This window comes from Carassius auratus, chromosome 6 (assembly GCF_003368295.1).
Source record: "Carassius auratus strain Wakin chromosome 6, ASM336829v1, whole genome shotgun sequence".
Lineage (NCBI taxonomy): Eukaryota > Metazoa > Chordata > Actinopteri > Cypriniformes > Cyprinidae > Carassius > Carassius auratus.
The window spans coordinates 14,498,866-14,521,009 of NC_039248.1; the positions used below are offsets into that span (position 1 = coordinate 14,498,866).

A 22,144-nucleotide genomic window follows, 5' to 3' on the forward strand; every position below is an offset into this window, starting at 1 on the left:
CCTCATGTTGTTCCAAACCAATTTGACTTTCTTTATTCCATGAAACAAAAAAACGAGAATTTCATTTCTACGAATGCAATTTGAATCTAAGCTTCAAAAAGGACACAAAAGATATAATAAATGTCTTTGTATAACAGCTATATTCCAAGTATTTGGAAATCATATGATAGTTTGGGGTAATAAATTATGAAGGACATGAATGATATCAAGATTTTCAGTGAAGAATGACTTCTCCTGCCAAACTATGATAATTATTATAATTGGAAAATAGGCCAACTTTCATAAAGTAAAAAAAAAAGTCAGGTTTGGAACAATATCAGCGTTAAGTAAATAATAATATATATATATATATATATATATATATATATATATATATATATATATATATATATATATATATATATATATATATATATATATATATATATATATAAATATATAATATATGCCATATGCCTCAGTCCAAACCACTGAATATCTTTGGCTGACCACGGAACCACAATGCAGACGTTCATCATTGAAATTGTCTCTCATATGTTTCTTGGGGAAACTGTTTTGTAGCTATTGATTTAAGGCCCAGAGCAAAAGCCTTGAACTGATGCAACATCCGAAAAACGCATGTGCAGGCACACACATGCACTCTTACATTCCACTTACACACACACACACATGCACTTTGTGTCATACAAGCACCCAAGCACACTCCCCATGCTTAACTTTGTTGAAAGACGACCAAACCAAAACAAGGCTGATGTGGTGATATCTAATATTTTCTCATTAAGTCTTACGGGGCTCAGGGGCTAATCACATTACTTAAAAGGGCACACAAAGATTAAAACTAAACTAGGCATGGATGGGTCCTCTTCCATGTTTATTTAAAAGCCCAGTAAGGATAGCACCCCTCGGCATAACTTCTTCTCTGAAGGGCCGGTGTTAGGTGTTGGTATTGAGTCTGGTGGCACCGACCCCCGGTACAGGAAAGATCTCACGCCCTGGAGTTCGTGACTCATGACTGGTGATTTTTGACACTGAAGGTCAGGACTCACACCTGAGATGGTGTCGGAGCAGACAGATATTACATGCCTGAGATGTTTGTCTGCTAAAGCATGTATGAGCTGTGAGTGGATTCTTTAGCTCTAAGTCACGGAATGCGGGTTTGTTTTTACCCCTATTAGATTTAGTGCACCACCATTTCGGTAATGCTTCACCAAGCGTGTTGTTTCATTCATAAAAACAAAAGTCTACAATAGTGCAATCACCTCCTATTTTGATGGCTTCAGACAAAGTCTATGCATAGATTTCCATCAGTTTTTACATTCAATTTATTACAGTATAAGCTACAAATCCTTGAAATCTGATCCGTTCGACATTCTTTTCACCCTTCACTCAAATTGTTGAAACAACAGCTGTAATCTCTGAATTATGTGTAAGGACTGACGTCTTTTTTTTTAAATCTCCGCTCTGTCTGACAGTCTTGGTGAAAAAAGGCCAATAGTGTTGAGTGCTGGACTGATATCCCTGATAACTGAGGAGAATTACCAATGGCCTCTAGTCTGACACTGTTTATACAGCACACTTTTACAAAGAGTGTAAGAGAAATAGCAATAATCTCCTCACTTATTGGCAGTGTTGGGATGGGTTACTTTGGAAATGCAATAGATTACAAGTTATCGCATTTAAAATGTAATAGTAAGTAGTGCAACTTTTCAGTTACTTTATTAAAGTAATGTAACTGATTACATTTGATTACTTTTCTAAATTTATAAAGTTTTCAACAGTTAATCATTTTGAAACGTCAACACTGATTACTGTCAGACATTTAAAATCCTTCATCACTTGTATTACGATTATAATCATTTAATTTAAAGCACAGCAACCACAAAATAAGACTTTAGCACCTCTTTTTACACTGAGATCATTTTGAGGTTAGAGCAATTCTGTTACATTTAACTAGTTACTTCCAAACACTGCTTATTGGTGTGATCAGGAGTTTCAGGAAGAGAAGACCCTGGCTGGAATATAACCCTAAATACGCTCACACCTAATAAACGATGATGCACTGCTCTTTTTTCACAGTCTTCTATTAAATGCATCTGTGTGTAAAAAAACAAAACAAAAAAAAACACACAAAAAAACTTCTATAATCTATACCAACTAATCCTCATGTTCAAATTCTCATGTTTAGCACATACACTACTGCTCAAAAGTTTTATATCGGTGCAAGATTAAATTTTTTTTTTTTTTAAATAAGTCTCTTCTAACTTTTCTAAAAAATAAAAAAAGGTTCTAACAAATCCAAAAGGACAACAAAATCAAGATTCTTCTGAGAACATTCTTAAGGCAGTAAAAACCAATTAGCTGCGCTCGAAAGCTATCACCTTACACTATTTCCTCACGTCTGTATGTGTTTATTAGCCTCTCAGTGAGCTGAGCTGAACTAAAGAGGGGACGGAGACAAAACGCATCTGGTTTGGCTTTCTCCTCAACCCGGCCAATCAGAAGAGTCATCTCACCCCCTTATCTCTGCCTGGAGTTTATCGGCTAAGTGGATGTGTAGCTACAAGTGTGAATAGCTTGTTTTGTCGGCTTCACTGATGAGGGTTTTCATCCTCTTTGAGTATTCTGCATTCACCAGCCTGATTGGATGACTAGGTAATCTTTCATTCTTTAAGGACAGACGCTGTTCCATTCTGTGGTTAGGAAGTACCACCATAGGGATGAGCTTTTCCTCCCACTTCCAAAAACTCCTGTAATCTTGTTCCGTCACATAAGGCAACATTTAAATTATGATCATGCTTTTAAGGCAGATGACATGACAAGATTAGTGAGTCTGAAAGCACTTCAAAGATACGGGGAAGCATGCAGGCCGAACAAGGTGTGAGAGTGGGTGTCAAATGGCAAAACGAGCAGATCTCAAGCTGTAGAAGTGCAACAAAATGTGTCTGACAGTGAGATGATTGTGGGGGGACGACATAATGTACAGCCGCTTTGTGTTTGCTCCCATTGAGAGGCAACCACCCTGAATCCTGCACGCCTGTAAAAAAAAAAGCAGGTGCGAGGAGGCCCTATGCTTTGTGTGTGTGTTCATACAGACAGGGTCGTATCACAACAATCACAATCTCAATCATGAGGAAACCAGATGAGATACTGAAACAGCTTTTCCCAGCTGCCCTATGTGTTGATATTTCATGACCGAGAGCAAGAGGAAGCTGTATGAGCTAAATACCAATACCAATAGCCTCACATGTTGACAAGTGCAACTTCTTTCAGTGGAGCTCTTTCAGGTGCATAAGTGATGCCACAACAGCGTTTTCCAACTGTTACAATCATGTCTATATATAGACAGTCTAAAAATATTAGTAAATGCTAAATTCAATCAAATCCTGCTCAATTTAATCGGATGTATTGATTGTAACAACTGCAACGAATTACAATCTAAGACGGTGCATGCTGCCCAATCTATATAAAACCTCACTTCTTTTACCACAGATCATTTTAAATCATGTTATGAAGAAAGAATGAATATAGCTGAAAGTTTTTCGGGTGATGTCATTGTAATAACAGATTTTTCTCATTACTTTGTTAAAACATACTGTTGTGATTAGTTTTCTCGGTTTTATCTCTGTCCAATAGCAATATAAGGAATTTTTGTGTCTTGAAAAAGTAATAAAATGTGGTACTTTTTTGAGAAAACAACTTGGATTTTGTCTGTAGAAATCTGAAGAGGCCGCGGGCTGCATAGTGGATTGCATTTACCTTGTTAGCAAAAGTGAATAATCCATAGCTAGAGGGTAGGAAGGATCAGTTTCCACTGGGATCCAAACAAGCAGGCAGAATTAATACCAACAGTGTGCCTGCTTGAAAGCAAACAAACCGTGGATTCAGTAAGTTTGAAGAGGAGACACTTCTAGGACAGGCCAAATTATCATTCTTTATGTCCTGCAGGCATCTCGAAAAACCTATTCCAAGTTTTAATTCTTTTGGCAGCAAGTTGAAAATCTGTGGAGATGAGCCAAGAGTATTCTGGGAGATAATAAGAGGAGTTTTACAAAAAAGAAAAAAAAAAAGATGGCACTAGATGGCATTGTACACAAATGACTAACACAAATATACTATGTGTTAAAATAAAAATAATTCCAAATGAATATATGAGCCTGCAAGGCAAGGCAACGCAAAGCAAGACAAAAAAATAAATAAATAATAGTTCAAATTAATACCTACACATTATTTACATCAATACTATTTTCTGAAAGAATTAAATCAAGAGATTAATTGTGATTATTTTGTAAACTCAAATTATATATTGAATATACAGTATACAAATATTGAAATATTGGTAGCACTTTATTTTACAGTCCTGTTCCCCATGTACATACTATGTACTTATTATAGTATTACAATATTACAATAACTATGTAATAACTAGGTACTAACCCTGAACCTACCCCTAAACCTAATCCTACCCCCATGTAGTTACCTTGTATTACCAGAACGCTCTTAGATAAATACACTGTAAGTACACTGTAAGTACATGTTAGTACGAGTTAGGGGTGCTCCGATCACGATCGGCCGATCGTTATGCGCATCTTGTCAGTAAAGCCGGTTCTCTAATCAGCGGTTCATTCCATCAGGTGCGTGATTTCACATAGAGCAGCTGTTACTACACAGAGCTGTTGTTAATAGAGAAGATGTGCAAATCCACTTCATTTTCAGCGTTTTTTGGCGCATCTTCTCAGTTAACAACGGCTCTGTGTAGTAACAGCTGCTCTATGTGAAATCACGCACCTGATGGAATTAACTGCTGATTAGAGAACCGGCTTTACTGACGAGATGCGCATTAACGATCGGCCGATCGTGATCGGAGCACCCCTGGTACACGTACAGTAAAATAAATTGCAACCGAAATATTTTCTGTCTATACGTTGGAACAATACTTAATAATATGAGAAAACACTGTACAAATATACTTGCATTTTATTTGTCATTATGTGCACTTGCAGTGTACTTTCACATGAAGATGCCGAGTAATACAGTGCAAGTACACAGACTTAATATGGGTTAAGGATTGGTTTATTGCACTATAAATACAAAGCAAATATTGTTGGGGCATACTTTAATATTTCAAATGTTGGCTTTAGTAGCTAATTATTTACAAATATCTGCAAACAACATGTTTTTGTACTTTCTCTTTTTTAAATGGAGCGCAAGGGGTTCATCATATCTGGGGGTCCTTGGCATTAAGAAATTTAGACCATTTTCATTCAAACAAAGCTTGAAAAGTTACAAGCTATTAAATCAGTTTCAAGTAATTTTATAAGTTCCAGTCTTGAAGTTACTTCATTCACTTTGTAAGTTGTTATGCCCTCTCATCAAAATGCTTATTTTGTCTTGACGTCTCCTAGCATCAGACCAAATAAACACTCTGTTGAAGTTGCTCAGAGAATGTGCATCAGCTATGCCTTGCCAGCAGTTGCCTGCGCTTGAACAGCCCATAGCATTATGGTAGGAGAGTTGGGATTTATTGTTGAATAATACATGAAGATGAGCCACACCAATGTCTCACCCAGGCTTAATGAAAGAGAACATGTCTGCTCACAAATCCGTCATGAATAAACATCAGACAGTAATTAAACTTGGTGGCAGCGACTTTATTCATTAGTAAACAAGCAAGAGCACAGCTTCCTGGTGAGGATTGGGAATGAAATGGTAATTGGAGGACTTGTCTGATATTGCTTGGCATCATTGGGAAAGAGCAGGCCTGGTCAGAGAAAGAGCTGAGAAGCTGACCTCATTATCAGAAGTTAATTTCCTGACTCTTCATTTGTTGCAGTTGGTGAAGACATAGCTGTCAAACTGAGGCCTATATCTCTACTGCATAATGATGAGAAAACTTCTTATTTCTGATTTAGACTGTCTAATGACTTTCACAAGTAAAATATACTTTAATCATGTGATTCAATAGAGGCAGTGATGTGGAGCGCCTTCAGGTGGTACTCATAAACATTGCAGAAATGTTAGTGTGTAACTTACTTTTTTTTTCCATTTTAAGATAACGTTTCATGTCTAAATCTCTAGTAAATCACTCAGAAAATAATGGTAATCTGAAAATGTGCATGTGGTGTGGTTAAATCATTATAATATTTTTTTTTAAGTGAAATGTGTTGTCATTCACTGAGAAAACACTAACTAAAATATTTTACTCATTAAAAAAATAAAAAAATAAAAATATATATCTTTTTTTTTATTCTGAAAGAAATTAATACTTTTGTTCGGCAAGGATGCATTGAATTTCAAATCACTATTTATTCCCTTCTATTCATTTTCTACTCACATTTCAAAATTAGCTTACAATATTACTGTATTTTTGCACAAATAAATGCAGCCTTGATGAGCTGACACTTTAAAGACTTTAAAAAGCATTGCAAAAAGTGTACAAACGTTACAATGCATTAATATCCTTTCTAAATATTATATTGTATTGTTTTGCCCTTTCATACTGATGATGGGTCAAACACCATAAATGTTTTTAAATCAGGTAGCATTACACCTGTGTTGCTCACAGTCCTTAGATTTGCAGTGACTAGTTGGAATTTGGAAATTCTGATTTAATTGTACTTGGCTTGAAATTTTGGAGGACCTCTGTGACAGAGGATATGATATTTAAACAAATGCATCTTCTTTGTTTCCTTTTATACAGCATGCAACTGTAACCTTCATGCGAGGCGCTGCCGTTTCAACATGGAGCTTTACAAACTCTCCGGGAGGAAAAGTGGAGGAGTCTGCCTGAACTGCCGCCACAATACGGCGGGTCGCCACTGCCACTACTGCAAGGAGGGCTACTACAGAGACATGTCTAAGCCCATCTCTCACAGAAAGGCCTGCAAAGGTATGAAGGGTACTGCATCTAAACACCATGGGTGAAAAGAGCAACTAGGTTCGGTCTTAAGGGCCCAAAGTCTGCAACTTATCATTTGACACGTCCTTAGGAAAGCAGAAAACGCCACGGCTAAGTATTTAACTGGCTGTTTTCTACACAGAAATTCACAGTGCCACAAATGAGCCAATTAGATGAACGGGTGGCTATTCTTAATGTGTTACCCCTCAGATGAAGAATTCTCACATTCCTGTGCTCCTCAACCCCCATGAGTCTCTGTCAGCATGCAGCCCAAGGACAGGGATGTGGGTGGAGGAGGGGCGGAGGAGGAAGGTTGCATCTTTCTGACATAGACTTATTGGGATTCATTTGGGGGATGGTTTGACAGGACAAGCCAAACAAACAGAGCAGAGGTGTGAACTGATCCTTGTTACAGGTCAGATGAGTGAGAGGAATTGAGGTTAGGGGGAGGACGGACAGGAAGGGAAGATACGCAGGAGGGAATAAGCCAGCAGCTCACCACAGGTGTGCAGCTGGCTGGCGACAGCACACTTACCTGGGAGCTGTCCAGAAGAAAGCACAGGCTATTCTCGCCTAACTTTGCCGTGGGGCAAGAAACAGTAAAAGATGAATCTGAAATGTCTAAAGGTCATCTGTGAGCTTGAATATGTTGTTTTAAAGTGAAATGTTTTGTGACAGAGACTTTATCACAGATTCACAGGATGTGATTCAGTCAAACTGACATTAGATCACTCTTCGGTTTGATATTTTTTCTTCTGTTTTTGCAAGGCTTCCGTAATTAAAATCAAGGGTGAATAATCCTGCAGGTCTCTGATGACCCTGGGCCTCTTTTCTAAAGTTTTATTAAAATGATCTGCTTTGCTTGGAAAGCTAATGAACTCTTCTGTTACCCTGAGATTTGAGACAGAGGCCGTGGAGGATTTCCCAGGCACTTGGAATTAGGGTCAACAAACCAAATGGAATTCACTAATGGTTCAAGGAAAACTACAAAAAAGAATAACAGACTAAAAATAGCCATAATACCCTTTAGATTGTGACGGAATTAGTCATAAACCTTTCAAAATATTCATGTACTACTATGAAAGATGTATTAATTGATGAAATATAGGGGGGAAATCAATTCTGGAATAAAAATGCATCATTGTGATCCACAGCCTCTCAAGGAAGATTTTGAAAATTCCCTGGTCTGAATCTTTGCTGTTACTTTCATCTGTTTGCATGATTTTGTCTGTCTCTATACATTTCTCATTGCTTTTGTTCTTTCGCAACAATCATCCACATTCGTTCTGTTTTTGGTCAAGTCATTTATCTTCAGGTTCAACTGCCTCGTTAGACTTTTGTTATTTTATTCTTGGAACATTTATCAGCACTGCTAGCAAGCTTAATAACATTTTCAGTATTTTAATATTTTACTTGCTTGGATACTTACGTCGGTTCGCCCCGGTTCTCCAGCATTACACACTCTTGAGGTTTAAACAAAGAAAAACACTGGCACTTTTCAAACGAGAGGGAGATCTCCAGTTAATCTCAGCTGACTACCTCAAATCGAAGGTTGCTTCATTTTAAATAGTTCTGAAAACACATTTCATCATGATTTACAAAATCTGTAACTTAAACAAGACATTTTGTTCGATTTAATCCTGAAATTTGCCAGAATGAGAGCCCCTAATGTAATTACAATCAAACACTGTCCAAGTTACACAGCTGTATTAGGTTACATCAAAACAGATGTACAAAAAAGGATGTGTTGTAATTATAGGAAGGTGACAAATGATATGAAGCATGGCATTTAATTCCTGCCAAAGAAAACATTTTCACAAGCTAAATATGCCATGTATTGCAAGTTAATGAAAATAGGTGCAAGTATGTTGTAATATAAAGCACCTAACTCCCCTCATGCTCATTCATTTAATGCGTCCACCACATACTTTGTCTTTCTTTCGACAAGCCCTCACACTCTTAATAAGAGAAATGAAATAATGGCAACTATATACTAAAAAAATTTACTCTAGGAAAAACAATTAAAGTCTTTTCTGTTCTTGAACAGAGCTTCAAATCTGAGGGTCCCTGCTTCTTGTGTAATATATGTGACCCTGGACCACAAAACCGGGATATATTTTTAGCAATAGCCAAAAAAATCATTGTATGGGTCAAAATTATAGATTCTTCTTTTATGCCAAAAATCTTTAGGACATTAAGTAAAGATCGTGTTCCATGAAGATGTTTTGTAAATTTCCTACCATGAATATATAAAAACTTAATTTTTGATTAGTAATATGCATTGCTAAGAACTTCATTTGGACAACTTTAAAGGCGATTTTCTCAGTATTTAGATTTTTTCCCTCCTCAGATTCCAGATATTCAAATAGTTGTATCTCAGCCAAATATTGTCAGATTCCAACAAACCATACATCAATGGAAAGCTTATTTATTCAGCTTGAATATTGGTAAATCCATAAAGAATGATGCAGAGAGTCTGCAGCAATCTGTATTAGGTTAGAGCTTCTAATGAAACTTCAGCCATCTGATTTGTGGCTTTACCCTTCATAAACCACAGTGTAAACACACAAAGTGAAGGCAGCTTTGCTTTGCAAGGTGCATCGTTGTCCTCTCTTTGAGTTGCTTGCCCCATAAGTTTAATTTATTCTGCTTAGGAAACATTTGCTTCATCATTTCTCCTTCCCACTGGAGTGAGTGACTCCTTTGAAGATTTGATTTGTTAAATGAGCCATTTTGTTTTAATACAGCAAACCACACTTAGATCATATAAGTGCATTGCGCTCTGCAAACTGTCAATCTAATTGTGCCTTCAATGTGTGGTTGCCATGGGTTTATATACAAATAGACAAAATAAATAAAAAAGACTAATTTTCTCCCCATCCTTATTAGGGTTCTAGGAAAAGCTAAGAATGTTAGTACTGAGTATGTTAGTAGAAATATTTGCAGTGAAAGCTGTGTAGTATCTGTGGTCACACTATTATGCCTTGCATTTGAACATGCGCCTTGCATTTCCACAAAACATACTATTAACCACAGATAACCTCTTCTGTTGGGGATTTGAAAATATTGTTTTACATTACCTCACTTTTCTCATTAGAGTTCCAAAAAACTACTTCTTTTGTGGCTGGCTTCAATTAGATGAGAATGTAACGCATAAAAATGACAACTTGGCAGAACGTTTGTTGACAAAAAGCTGTTGTGGTGCTTGGAGTGACATTTATAATTTAATTAAATGATTATGCTAAAGCTCGCTATTGCATAAAATAATAATAAAAAAAGATTATTTGTCTCAAAACACTCTAACATGAATTTAAGCAAAAACAGACACTCAGACGATATCAGAAAAACACTCAGTGGTTCGTAGAGTGTAGTTGCTCTCATTTTCTCTTCCCTTTATTGGCTTCAGACATTTTTGTGGGCCAGCACAGAAAATAAGCACTACAATACTGAGCCTGGGCTGAGTTGGCCATCCTCCAACAACACACAAATTACCCCACCGACTCTCAACATGATGTTTTTAATGGTGGAGAGGAGCTCAGACTTCAAACAGCAGCTTTATGGTAAACTATTGGCAGCGATCTAAACTTCTCACATTGTGCAATCTGCCCTATTAAAGCTGCCGCGTGCAGATCTCTTTCAAAATTGATTAAATGCTCACATCAAGCACTGAAAGTTTTGGCCTTTACTCTTTATTTTTCTTCTATAAACGTACATGTACATAATGCTCCAAATGTGCTTAAAAAAATAATACAATAAAATAAAATTAAAAACCACCATGAAAGTCCATGTGATTTACTTGTCTAAATTATTTGGAAAAGTGGAAATGGAGTTCCCTTTGGTTGCCACAGTAAAAAAGAAAGTCATACAAGTCTGGAATGGCATAAAGATGAGAAAATAATGCCAGAAATTTCATTTTTGGTTCCTTAAAGTTTATCTGTGAAATAAGACGAAAGAAAAACCTTCGCTCTTGTATACCAATAAACTCTCAGCTTAGTATTTCAGGAGCAGGGACATGGCAGTGTTAAGAGTGAGTGGATGAGGAGAAGAAACAGTAGAACCATATCTTCTCCTGGAATCTGCTGTAGTACCACCACTTCACTGATAAGTGGAAAACCACTTAAACACTTCACTCCAGACACTCCAGAAAGGTTCTTATCAGACAGCAGAAGCTAAAATGTTTGAGAGACATACACCTGTACTCCATACATTGCTTTACTGTTTGGCTCAGTGAGATTTGGACAGTTGTTGGGCAGATGCCATTTTCCTCAAGAGAATCCTTCTCTTTAAATTTCCATTGTAGTCACTGTACTGCTACCTTTTTTTAATGAAATAATAAGGCAATTCATTTTTTATGGTTCTGTCAGTGTGCGATCTAGGACTCAGATGCAGAGTAAGGCAAAGGAGAAGTTTTATTCTCGCCACAAAACACAAAATAACAAAAACAATAATGAAATGCTCTGGCGCACACAGAGGTCTCTGAACTACAGATCCTTTGACAGGAAGCTTGGACTCACACACAAAACACGGGCCAAGACAAAACAATCTACTCATGACGACGGATAGAAAGGCAGAGACATATAAGGGAGTGGGAGAACGAGTGACAGGTGGGGAAGAATCAGCTCTTGATCTGCGCACCCCCGCCACATTCAGCACTGATTGCCCAGACCACAAGCTACAGAACAGACAAGACAACACAGACCGCAGGGGAAGCTGAGAAGGCACCCTGCACCGTGACAGTACCCCCCACCTCAGGGATGCCTCCTCAGGACTCACTATGACGCTGATGAAATTGATCAATGAGAGCGTGATCCAGAATATTGCGAGCCGGAATCCAGCATATCTCCTCCAGACCATAACCCTTCCAGTCTACCAGATATTGATGACCTCTACCCCTACACCTCACGTCAATGAGCTGCTGTACAGTATAGGCCGGCGACCCCTCAATGAGCCTGGGAGGCGGAGGGGCAGAGGTCAGGGGCTGAAGGGGGAGCGAAAGGCGGGTTTGACCTTTGAAACATGGAAAACCTGGTGGATCCTTCTAAACTGAGGGGGCAATTTGAGGCGTACTGACACCGGACTAAGCACTTTGGCAATAATAAACGATCCAACAAATTTGGGTCCCAGTTTACATGAGGGCAGTCTGAAGTTAATGTCCTAAGTAGACTCTCTGACCACACATGTAAAGTGGGGGCTTAGTACGGTAACGGTCCGCCGATGCCTTGTTCTTCTCGCAAGTCCGAGTGAGGGCTTCTCTGGCGATCCTCTCTGAATAAATCCATGCGTGGAGGAAACAACGGCATCAGATTTCAGGGGAATAAAGGTGGCTGGTAGCCTAAACAGCACTGGAAGGGAGACAAATCTGTAGATGAGACCGGGAGGGAGTTATGTGCATAATCTACCATGGCAACCTGGAACTCCAAGATGACGGTTCAGCAGACGCCACACAGAACTCTCTCCAAATCCTGGTTGGCACGCTCGACCTGACCATTAGTCTGCGGGTGATATACGGAGGATAGGCTCGCAGTTGCTTACAGCTGTCGACAGAACTCTGTCCAAACCCTAGACACACGTCCTAAACCACGTTCACCGGGAGGCCATGAATACGGAAAATGTGATCTAAGACAATTGCTGACGAGCTAGAGAACAAAATGGCAACTGCCTCAAAAACCCGTGACAGTGCGTCAGGTTAGAGCCAAAGCAATAAGAAATGGTAAAGCCTGAACGTCCAAAAAATAATGCCCACTGAGCCTTCCTAGAATTTATTCTCTTGGCGGTGTGAATGTACTCAAGATTTTTATGATCAGTCCAAACAATAAATGGACATTGTGCTCCCTGTAACCAGTGACGCCACCCTCCAGCACCAGCTTGACAGCTAGTAACTCCCTATTCCTGATGTCATAGTTCCATTCAGCGGGGGTTAAACGATGAGAAAAGAAGGCGCAGGAATGTATTTTCTTGTCCGAAGATGATCTTTGAGACAAAACTGCCCCAACCCACACCTCCAACGCGTCCACCTCCACAATGAACTGACGAGATGGGTCAGTTAAAATGGGGGCCGAAATAAATAGACTCTTAAGGTTCTCAAATGTAGCTTGGGCCTGTGACAACCAACAGAATTGTTTCTTTGTTGAGGTGAGATCAGTCAGAGGAAGGGTGATCTGGCTAAAAAGGGAGCCCCTAAAGGAGCTCAAAGGCCGACGACATCAACGGCAAAGGATAACGATTCTTTAACATGATGTCATTCAACCCCCGGTAGTCAATACGGGGGCATCCTTCTCCTCCACGAAGAAGAACCCCCGTCCTAGCTGGAGAGGAAGAGGGACGGATAATGCCTGCTACCAGAGAATCATGTATATACCGCTCCATGGCCTCCCTCTCCGGACCAGATGGAGAAGTGGCAACAGGTCAATCGCAAAGTCATACGGGCGGTGTGGAGGAAGAGATGAAGCTCCGGACTTACTGAAAACAGCTCCCATATCATGGTAAGGCTCCGGTACATCCGCCAGGTTAACCAGCTGCTCCTGCAACACAGAATGAGACAAGACTGGGGAAAATACAGCACCCAAACACTGAGCACAGAAATGGCTCCAAGCCAAAAGAGAACCACAGGCCCAATCAATATGAGGGTGTGACCCAACACCACTGGAGCGGTGGGTGAGTGAATAAGGTGAAATTTAATCTCCTCAGCATTATTACCATACAAAGTTAATGTGACAAACTGGGTGGTGTGAGTAATATTAGTGAGATGGGTGCCACAAATGGTCCTGGCAGAAATAGGTTCGGCCAGCGCAATGGCCGAAATCCCCAGACGTGTTGCCAGTCTGGAATCCATGAAGTCGCCCTCCAACTCCAGAGTCAATCAATGCTGAAACCTGCAAAACAGCTCCCTCAAACTGTACTGAAGCTTGAAACTCTGAACGCCCACCAGGTGGCAGTCGAATTCTAGTGACGCTCAACATGCCCTCTCACTTGCGTGAAAAGCGTCGCTCCTCCACAGGGCATGCCGCTAGCACATGACCCGCCTCACCGCTGTACAGACACAGCTGATTATGCAGGCGAGAGCGTCGCTCTACTATGGTCAACTGTGCTCTCTCAATCTGCACAGGCTCCTCCTCCGGTGACGTGTTCATGAGGAATCCCCTCTCTTCGGTGCCGAGAACAGAGAGTAATCCAGTCGTCGACCTGAATTGTGAGGTCGATAAGCTCATCCAGGCCAGAGGGCAGCTCCAGAGAATAGATCTCGTCCTTCACATGCTCTGCCAGGCAGTGGAGGAAGTGATCCCAGAGAGTCTTCTCATTCCAGCCGCAGGACGCGGAGAGCTTGCGGAATTGAATGGAGTAACCAGACACTGACTGCTCTCCCTGCTGAAGCAGTGACAATGCTTGTGCTGCTTCAATACCATGTGCCGAGCAGTCAAACACTTTGCACAGCTCCTTTGAGAATGCCTCAAATGACACTCAACAGTCATGCTTGCTGTCCCACATGGCCATTCCCCACTCTCTCACTTGACCTTTTAAAAGAGTGATGGCAAACGCTACCCTGGATTGCTCTCCGTGGGGAATCAGGAAGGCTGGAGAGTGAAAGTCAGTGAGCACTGGGACAGAAATGACGACATTAGTTGGTCTCATCCGAGTATGGAGCGGGCAGATTAAGTCATGGTTCCACGTGGCAAGGAGCAGGTGGAACAGCCGGGGCTGCTGAAGGGCTGGCCTGCAGCTGGTCAAGCCGTTCTGCTAGCTGTTTGAGTTGGAGAGTGATCTCCGAGTAGGCACGATGAGAAGCCGCAATTTCCTCCTGCCGTTGACCCAGAAGAGAGCCCTGCTGCAGAAGGGCTCAGCGCAACTCCGTTTCCTCTGCTGAATCCATTCATTGGTGAGTAGATTCTGTCAGGGTGCGATTTAGGCAGAGGACTCAGATGCAGAGTAGGGCAAAGGAGTAGTTTTATTCTCGCCACAAAACACAAAGCAATAATGAAATGCTCTGGCACACACAGAGGTCTACGAGCTGGCCGGCACACTGCAGACAACGCGCTGCCGGATCTCCGAACTACGGATCCTTTGACAGGAAAACAGAAGGTGAGAGTGAAGCTTGGACACACACACAAAACACGGGCAAAGACAAAACAATCTACTCACGACGACAGACAGAAAGGCAGAGACATATAAGGGAGTGGGGGAACGAGCGTCGGGAGGGAAAGAATCAGCTCGTTATCTGCGCACCCCTGCCACGATCAGCACTGATTTCCCAGACAACCAGCTACAGAACAGACGGGACAACATAGACCGCAGGGGTAGCTGAGAATGCACGCTGCACCGTGACAGGTAATCACTATTATTCCAAAAAAGCTAGATTCAACCTCAGGTGCTTTTGCACCGCATAGTTCTTGGAACTAGCCAGCATTGTGGTTCCTGGAGAACCAATATCTATCTCGGGCCATTTTGCTGGTTGCATTCGCATTGGCAGAGGAAACTCTGAAGCAGACGATAGTGATGTGTTCAGCATGCTTTGGACTTTGAACCCTGTCTAGCAAATAACGCTGCAAGCTTGTTCAGCACTGTTTGAATGCATGCAATTCATGCATGTATAAGAAAACATAACGTTCTGCAGTTTATTTACTATTTGTATAAGGCCATTTCACAATTTTAATCATCATACAGTAACCAACAACAACCACCCCTTCCTCTTTTTATTGGAGACACTGCAACACTAAGCAGTGTCTTGCTGTCGTGCATTTAATAATTACAAATATTTTTTTTTGTTGCTATTTTCGGCCAAAAAATTTCGGTTTGTCGAACATTCCTAAGAGAATGTAAACACACAATTTATGCGATTGAAAGAGCATGAAAATCTGACTAAATTTCATATGACAACATGCAGTGTTATCATCAAGGCTGAGAAAAGAACAACTGACTCTGACTCTGGATCATCCATTTCCACAAAGACAGAAAACCATTTCTTAAAATGACCTGCACCACAATGAAGGGTGTGAAGCTGTTTCATTTATTAGGAATTAGTCAGCTGAGCTGTTTATTGAATCTTTAGGGTGGTTTACTGCACATTTGTGACGAAAGATGAAGTGTGGCAATTTTCTACCTAATGACAACTCCAAAGACAAGACATAAACTTGGCTTTGATGACAAAAGAGTGACAAGCGAAAAGAGACAGACATGCAGGGAGTGGCTGTCTCTCTGCGCTGTTCTAGCCTTAGGACTGGAACTTCACTTTACTGCTCTTAGCATAGGCTTAAAAGAAATAAAGTTTAAGCACAACTCTCTCTGCTTCATTACTCATACAAATAAATGAGCTAATTTATTCATTTAATATGTTAAATATTTGACAGTGTATCACTTCCACGGTGATGTGGGGGAAATATTGAGTAAATGGCATTGCTCTTTTTGCAAAATAACTTTAATGTAACCACCCATGGTGGGAATTTAAGAAAAAGGACTTGAAAGGAATTTTGACACAAAGGCAATACAATCAGTTCACAAGCTTTAAGAAGTGGAGAGAGACGCTGAGCCATATGTTAGAAAGAGACCTCCCAAGAGGGAGGAAATGTGACATACATTATTGGCACAAGCACAATGTTCTGATGAAAAAAGCAAGCACATGTTAGGGAAACATATTTTCAGGAAATGTGTTTATTATAAGATATTTGAATATTGTTATAGAGTGGTTCCAAAAAGTGTTTAAATATTTCAGAAACTCTTAAAATGTATTAAAGGTTTTCTGCATTGTATAAAAAAATGCATTGTAAAGAAAATTCTTTCATGCAACATATTTAAAAAGATAAAGAGTATTGTTGATTGTTAATAAAAGACAAAAAAAAAAGATTTTTTTTTTTTTTAATTGGAAAATATTAGCAGAAAATGATGTTGTGAGACCTGTGTGAACACATAAAAATATCTAAAATGTGATGCAAATTCTGGGGGGAAAACTTTTAGCATTTAATATATATATATATATATATATATAAGTACAATGACATTTCAATGAGTATCCAAAAATGTCCAGATACATTTAGAGGCCAGATACAACAACAGCAACAAAGAGGCTTTTCCTTGAAGAACCCTGCTTCAATGCACACTGAGGAAAAATACATTCTCAAGCCATTTTGTTAAACTATTGACTTTCATACCCAAGTTTCATATGTGTGTGCATGCTCTTTTCACGAGATACACTCTTTAGAGACTGGTCACCACTTTCACAAAACACAGTGTGTTTTTCAACTGCTTCACCAATCTTCTCCCACTTATTTCCCCAGACTTGGGCCCTAAAAGCTACTTTTATTGTTTATCTGTGTTTTTTTTTGTATGTGTGTACTGTTTGTATGTGCGTTTCCCCACACGTGTGTTCTTTTATCTCTTTTCTTCTGTTCCTCACAGCTTGTGATTGCCATCCTGTGGGGGCTGCGGGCAAAACCTGTAACCAAACTACAGGACAATGCCCCTGTAAAGACGGTGTGATGGGTATCACATGCAACCGTTGTGCTAAAGGCTACCAGCAGAGCCGATCTCCCATTGCCCCCTGCATAAGTATGTGGATCACTCAATGTCAAGATCTCTATTTTTTAAACCACTTCAATACCCAAAGAGCCATAATGCACTTATGTTTTTGTCCATGGAATGCGTTGACATATTGAGCTGAAACTTTTCATGAAAATCTGCATTTATGAACAATCACGTTGGAAGAAATTTGAAACCATGTCTCGTTAAGGTCATTCCACAGAATTATCATTTGATGTTGGTTACTTCATAAACCAAATCAGTAAAATAATTACATTTTAAGATTCTTAACATATCTTGACTGCATGATAATGAATGAAGCTAACTTATTAACCATCCCTGGTTTTTGGATTTTTGAGCTTTTGTGGATAAAACAAACAAAAAAATTGCTCTGGAGAAATTCCTGGCAGGGAGTTTAATGTAATAAATTCAACCTATGACTTTTTGAATCTTTGATTTTCCTGGGAAAATCACAAGCACTGATGTGTGAAACTTGGAAAGGTGCACACTGCGGTAATTGAACTGAAAATATTTAGTTTCTCTCATAATTGTGAAATAATCCATATTTATTTTTAATAGCCCATATAAATTTAAGCAGTATCAAAATCCATGCCAAGCTCAGTTTAACACGAGGAAGTCTTGGCTACAAATGCTACCATGTCCTCTTATTCTGAAGACCATAAATCAATAGGGTTCAAAAATTTATAACAGGCTTGTACTGTAATTTAATCTGGCATTAAATTCATTCCCATGTTCACCAAGCGGAGCCCAAGATATGTAGTGCTGATATTGGAAGTAAGACCACCACAGAAAATGTGTATCATTGTACAGCGCACATCTTTCCAAAACGCCAACAGCAAAATTGACTTTCCTTGGTAGTGCTTTATTGAACTACACATTAAACCACTCAATATGGCATGTGCGCTTTTGTCCAAAGCCTTATTGATTAAAAGCTGTGTTTTGAATTTTTAAGATTTGACAAGAGTAACATTAAAGATAGATATCTCTTGTTTAAGCCTTGTTTACTGGCCAAAGCACCATAAAAGCAACAAAAACATATTTTGGCTCTGTAACATTTCTCAGGGTCACAGTTCAACAAGAGCATAAAAACAGTTTTGAACCCCACCAGATAATGAAGACCGTCCATGATTTATTTATTGTTTTTAATCAGAAGACTTGATTCTTTCTTCCTTCAAATGGCTCTTTTTGCATGCTTGTGCACCAGCTCCACAGAGCACATGAGCACTCTTTTATCAACTTCTTCATATTTCTCTGGGTATGCTTAAGCTGTTTCAGTCCTCCTTTTGTTTTTTTGTCCTCCTCATGGCAGTAAGTGCCTTTTCTTCTTGTATATATATATATATATATATATATATATATATATATATATATATATATATTCCAATATGGCAAAAGACAATTCTTATTTTTTACCACTTTTATGTATTCAATCACTTTGTTGCAAAGGTCTTTCGTCATGCATGGCTTTACTGAGGATAAAATCTCCTCCATTCATGAAAAGGCCATGGAAGGAAGGATGAAAGAATCAAGTCTTGGACATTTATCTCACTGTTTTTTATAACAGCAAAAGAGTAATTCCATTGCGCAAATTTTATGCCTTTCTGTGAACTTACATTTCTATTTTTAAACAACATATAATTTTTTTTTTCTCATGCTTTATTTATTTTGATAACTGTACTCTCTTTTTTTTGGAACAGAAATTCCCATTGCTCCACCGACCACCACTGCAAGCAGCACAGAGGAACCTTCAGGTAAGTGCCGATCTTAGCCTCATTTGAGAAGAATATTGTTTAAGTTATAATAAATTCGATGTCATGGGATTGCTCACTATTCAGAAATGCTAGTGGATTCACACTTGTTTTGCTTTGTAAAGGCTCATTTTGAATCATATCTGGATAGGTCACTTGTAAGTATCCCAGGACTGAGAACTTATAGGGCCAGTTTTACTAACAGCTTGTGTCAGCGCACACTGGTCTTTTGCAGTAAAAATTGTACTGTCAGTTTTACCAAAGACGCACAGTGATGAATTAGTGCTGAAAAAAATATTTTTTGTGCCTGACTTTATTGAATATTCACTTGTAGGAGTTTCCCTTTCAGACGCAAAATTTATGGGAGGAGAGTATAAAAATGAATCACGCAACAAGATTTACTAATGTTTGCGCTTGTCAAATTACTGGTATTTCTGCCATTATTTAATGCCCAATAAAAGCATGTCTTAAACTATTTTGTGCTTGAAATGGCTGCAATTATTGTTGCAAACGGAGGCACCGCAGAGAACATAGAGCACGTGGTTGAAGGCAAAGGGTTTTTTCCCACATGTATTAATTTATTTGGAATGCCAGAAGAACACATTATTCTAATTGTTTCAGGAAATAAAAGATGACTTTGAACCCCCAACTAGGAGTTACATAATACCAGGTCTATCAAAACTTCTCGGAAACGTTCATTTTTCTTCATTTTTTTATTGTTTATTTGCAACTATGCTAATTTGCACTGCGCTTGGTATATTGCGTTGGTCAATATGTAAATGAGATGTTGCATCTGTGTTCTTCAATTTGCGAGTTGTTAGTAAATCCCCCGCAGACATTTCCATGCCCATTGGCACTGTTTTGGAATTGCGCTCTTGTAAAACTTTGTCTTTAAATGTGGTGCTTTTGAGGCCTTTTTTTTTCAATATATTTTAAGGTTTTCCTCATCAAGTGGGATTTGATTCACCCTAACCCATTATGAAAGAGGAACAGAAATTTTTAAGGGGATCTATTTTTACAGTTAGATCCCTTTACGTGTTCGTTCTTGCCGCAGATGTTTTATAAATACGTCTAAAAAGTAAGCAGACCGTCAGACTTAACCTCCATGCTTGCCAAATGATTTCATTCAGCGTCAGACAGTAAAACACTGTCCGCAAATATACAAACACTTCCCTAAAATTTCTTGCAATTACAGACTAAGTGTCTCCTGATCAGATGTTTAATTTCCCAAGTTTTCTTCCCTGAGCCATCAACTTCTCTCTTTTTTTCCCCCAACATAGTATTTTCAACATAGAGAGAGAACATGCTTTAGTTTGCTCGTATGGAAAGTTTTTGTTGAAAAAATATTCGTCATTCTCACGGACAGAGGAATTCTAGCGTGCAAAAACTCTTTGCAGCTGTTGGTTGATCGTCGTAGACCTCTAATGCTTTACTGACAGATAAGATTGACAGCAGAGCTGCTGGTATTCTCTCTCTCTCGTGGACCTCATTTCATTCTTCTCTGGGATATTTTCTCTGCCCCCACATTTTTCTTCTACCCTCTTTTATTCTCTCTACATTTCTCCCTCTTTTGTCCTACTCACTCTTCTCTAGCCCATCTGAAACCAATTCCGGGTTTCATGACTGGTAGTTTGGCTCTTGCCAAATGTCAGAACTGCATTGTGAAAAGTGACTTTCTTTAATGGACTATCAATGATTTGAGATAGAGGGTGTTATGACCCATGCAAAATAAACAAATAGGCAAAGCGGAGGGAAAAGGTTAAACCATTAACCACAATGTGTTTCCATTTGTCATGGCCTGACCCTAAAGCATATGGCAGCACATGTGTAAAACTAAACTTGCATTGTGCTTGACTTAGTATTTTTGTAGAAAAGAAAAAGCTAAAGCAGTGTTAAATAAATAATAAGAAGAAGAAGAAGAAGAAACAAAACTCTCTATACCGTTTTTTAATTTTTTAATTTAAATTTGTCTATTTTATATTAATATAAATATAATTTATATTTTTATTTCTTTATAAAACTGGAACAATGCAGATATTAATCTTTTTTTAAATTACTAAAATGCAAGATAGCTACATTATGCCCATCTTTTGTTTTTGCAGAAAAGAAAGTGCTGAACAATAAAAAAAATAAACTATATTAATTATTTCTAGATAAAAAAATAATTATTTATTAATTTCTGTTATTTATGTATATTTTTATTTCTTTGTAAACACCATTTGTCACATTTTAGACCTTTATTTTCTCCGGAAATACTAATATGCTGCTATTATGTTATCATTATTATTATTATTATTATTGGATTTAATGTTAGAATTTCAGTTCAGACAATAATGGCAAAATGATTAAATGGTCAGAAAATTTATGAAATACACCCTTTCCAATCATTTAATGGAATTCAACCGGCCAGTTATATTTCAAAATCAACATGTTTTAAAAAACTTAATTTATTAGCAAAAATGGCATGACCTTTAATCCAGTCAATGGGGGAACCACTGATTTTGAGTCCCTAAAACGCTCGACCCATCTGGTTTTGTGAGCAACCCTCCAAGGAAAGTGCAGCATTCCAAATCAAGCTGATGGAGAGGTGGGGCACAGGACAGACCTATTTGAGTGCCCCCATCAAAATGGACACTCCAGACCACCCACGCATCCTGCTATGGGACCGCATACATTATACCTTCACTCCGGGCCCAAAGCTCACCTCAGGATAGCACAATACGGCAGAAAAATATGACCTCATCCAATAGACGATTGCAAGCAGATGTTCTTATCAGGGCACCATCACCCTTCTCTGTAGCAGTTGCCCATGCAGAAAAATTGCGATTGAGAGAGAACCTGTATGTTCTTGTACAGGAGGGTGGGACAGGCAGCTGTGTAGCAGGTGTCTATGAGAATGAAATAGGGGAACGTCAGGAGGACAGAGGAAAATCGAGAGAGGAGAGGAGAAGGAGGATATTAATATGTCTTGAGC

At 39.0% G+C, this 22,144-nt stretch overlaps 1 protein-coding gene across 1 annotated transcript in view; it reads left to right on the forward strand.

Moving 5' to 3' along the window:
• ntn1a (netrin 1a) overlaps positions 1-22,144 on the forward strand; it is a 62,193-nt gene that overhangs the window by 30,622 nt on the left and 9,427 nt on the right. Inside the window, exons 2-4 of the mRNA XM_026262996.1 lie at positions 6,698-6,886; positions 17,282-17,431; positions 19,120-19,173. Coding sequence (XP_026118781.1) covers positions 6,698-6,886; positions 17,282-17,431; positions 19,120-19,173 — 393 coding nt within the window. The remainder of the gene's footprint in view (positions 1-6,697; positions 6,887-17,281; positions 17,432-19,119; positions 19,174-22,144) is intronic.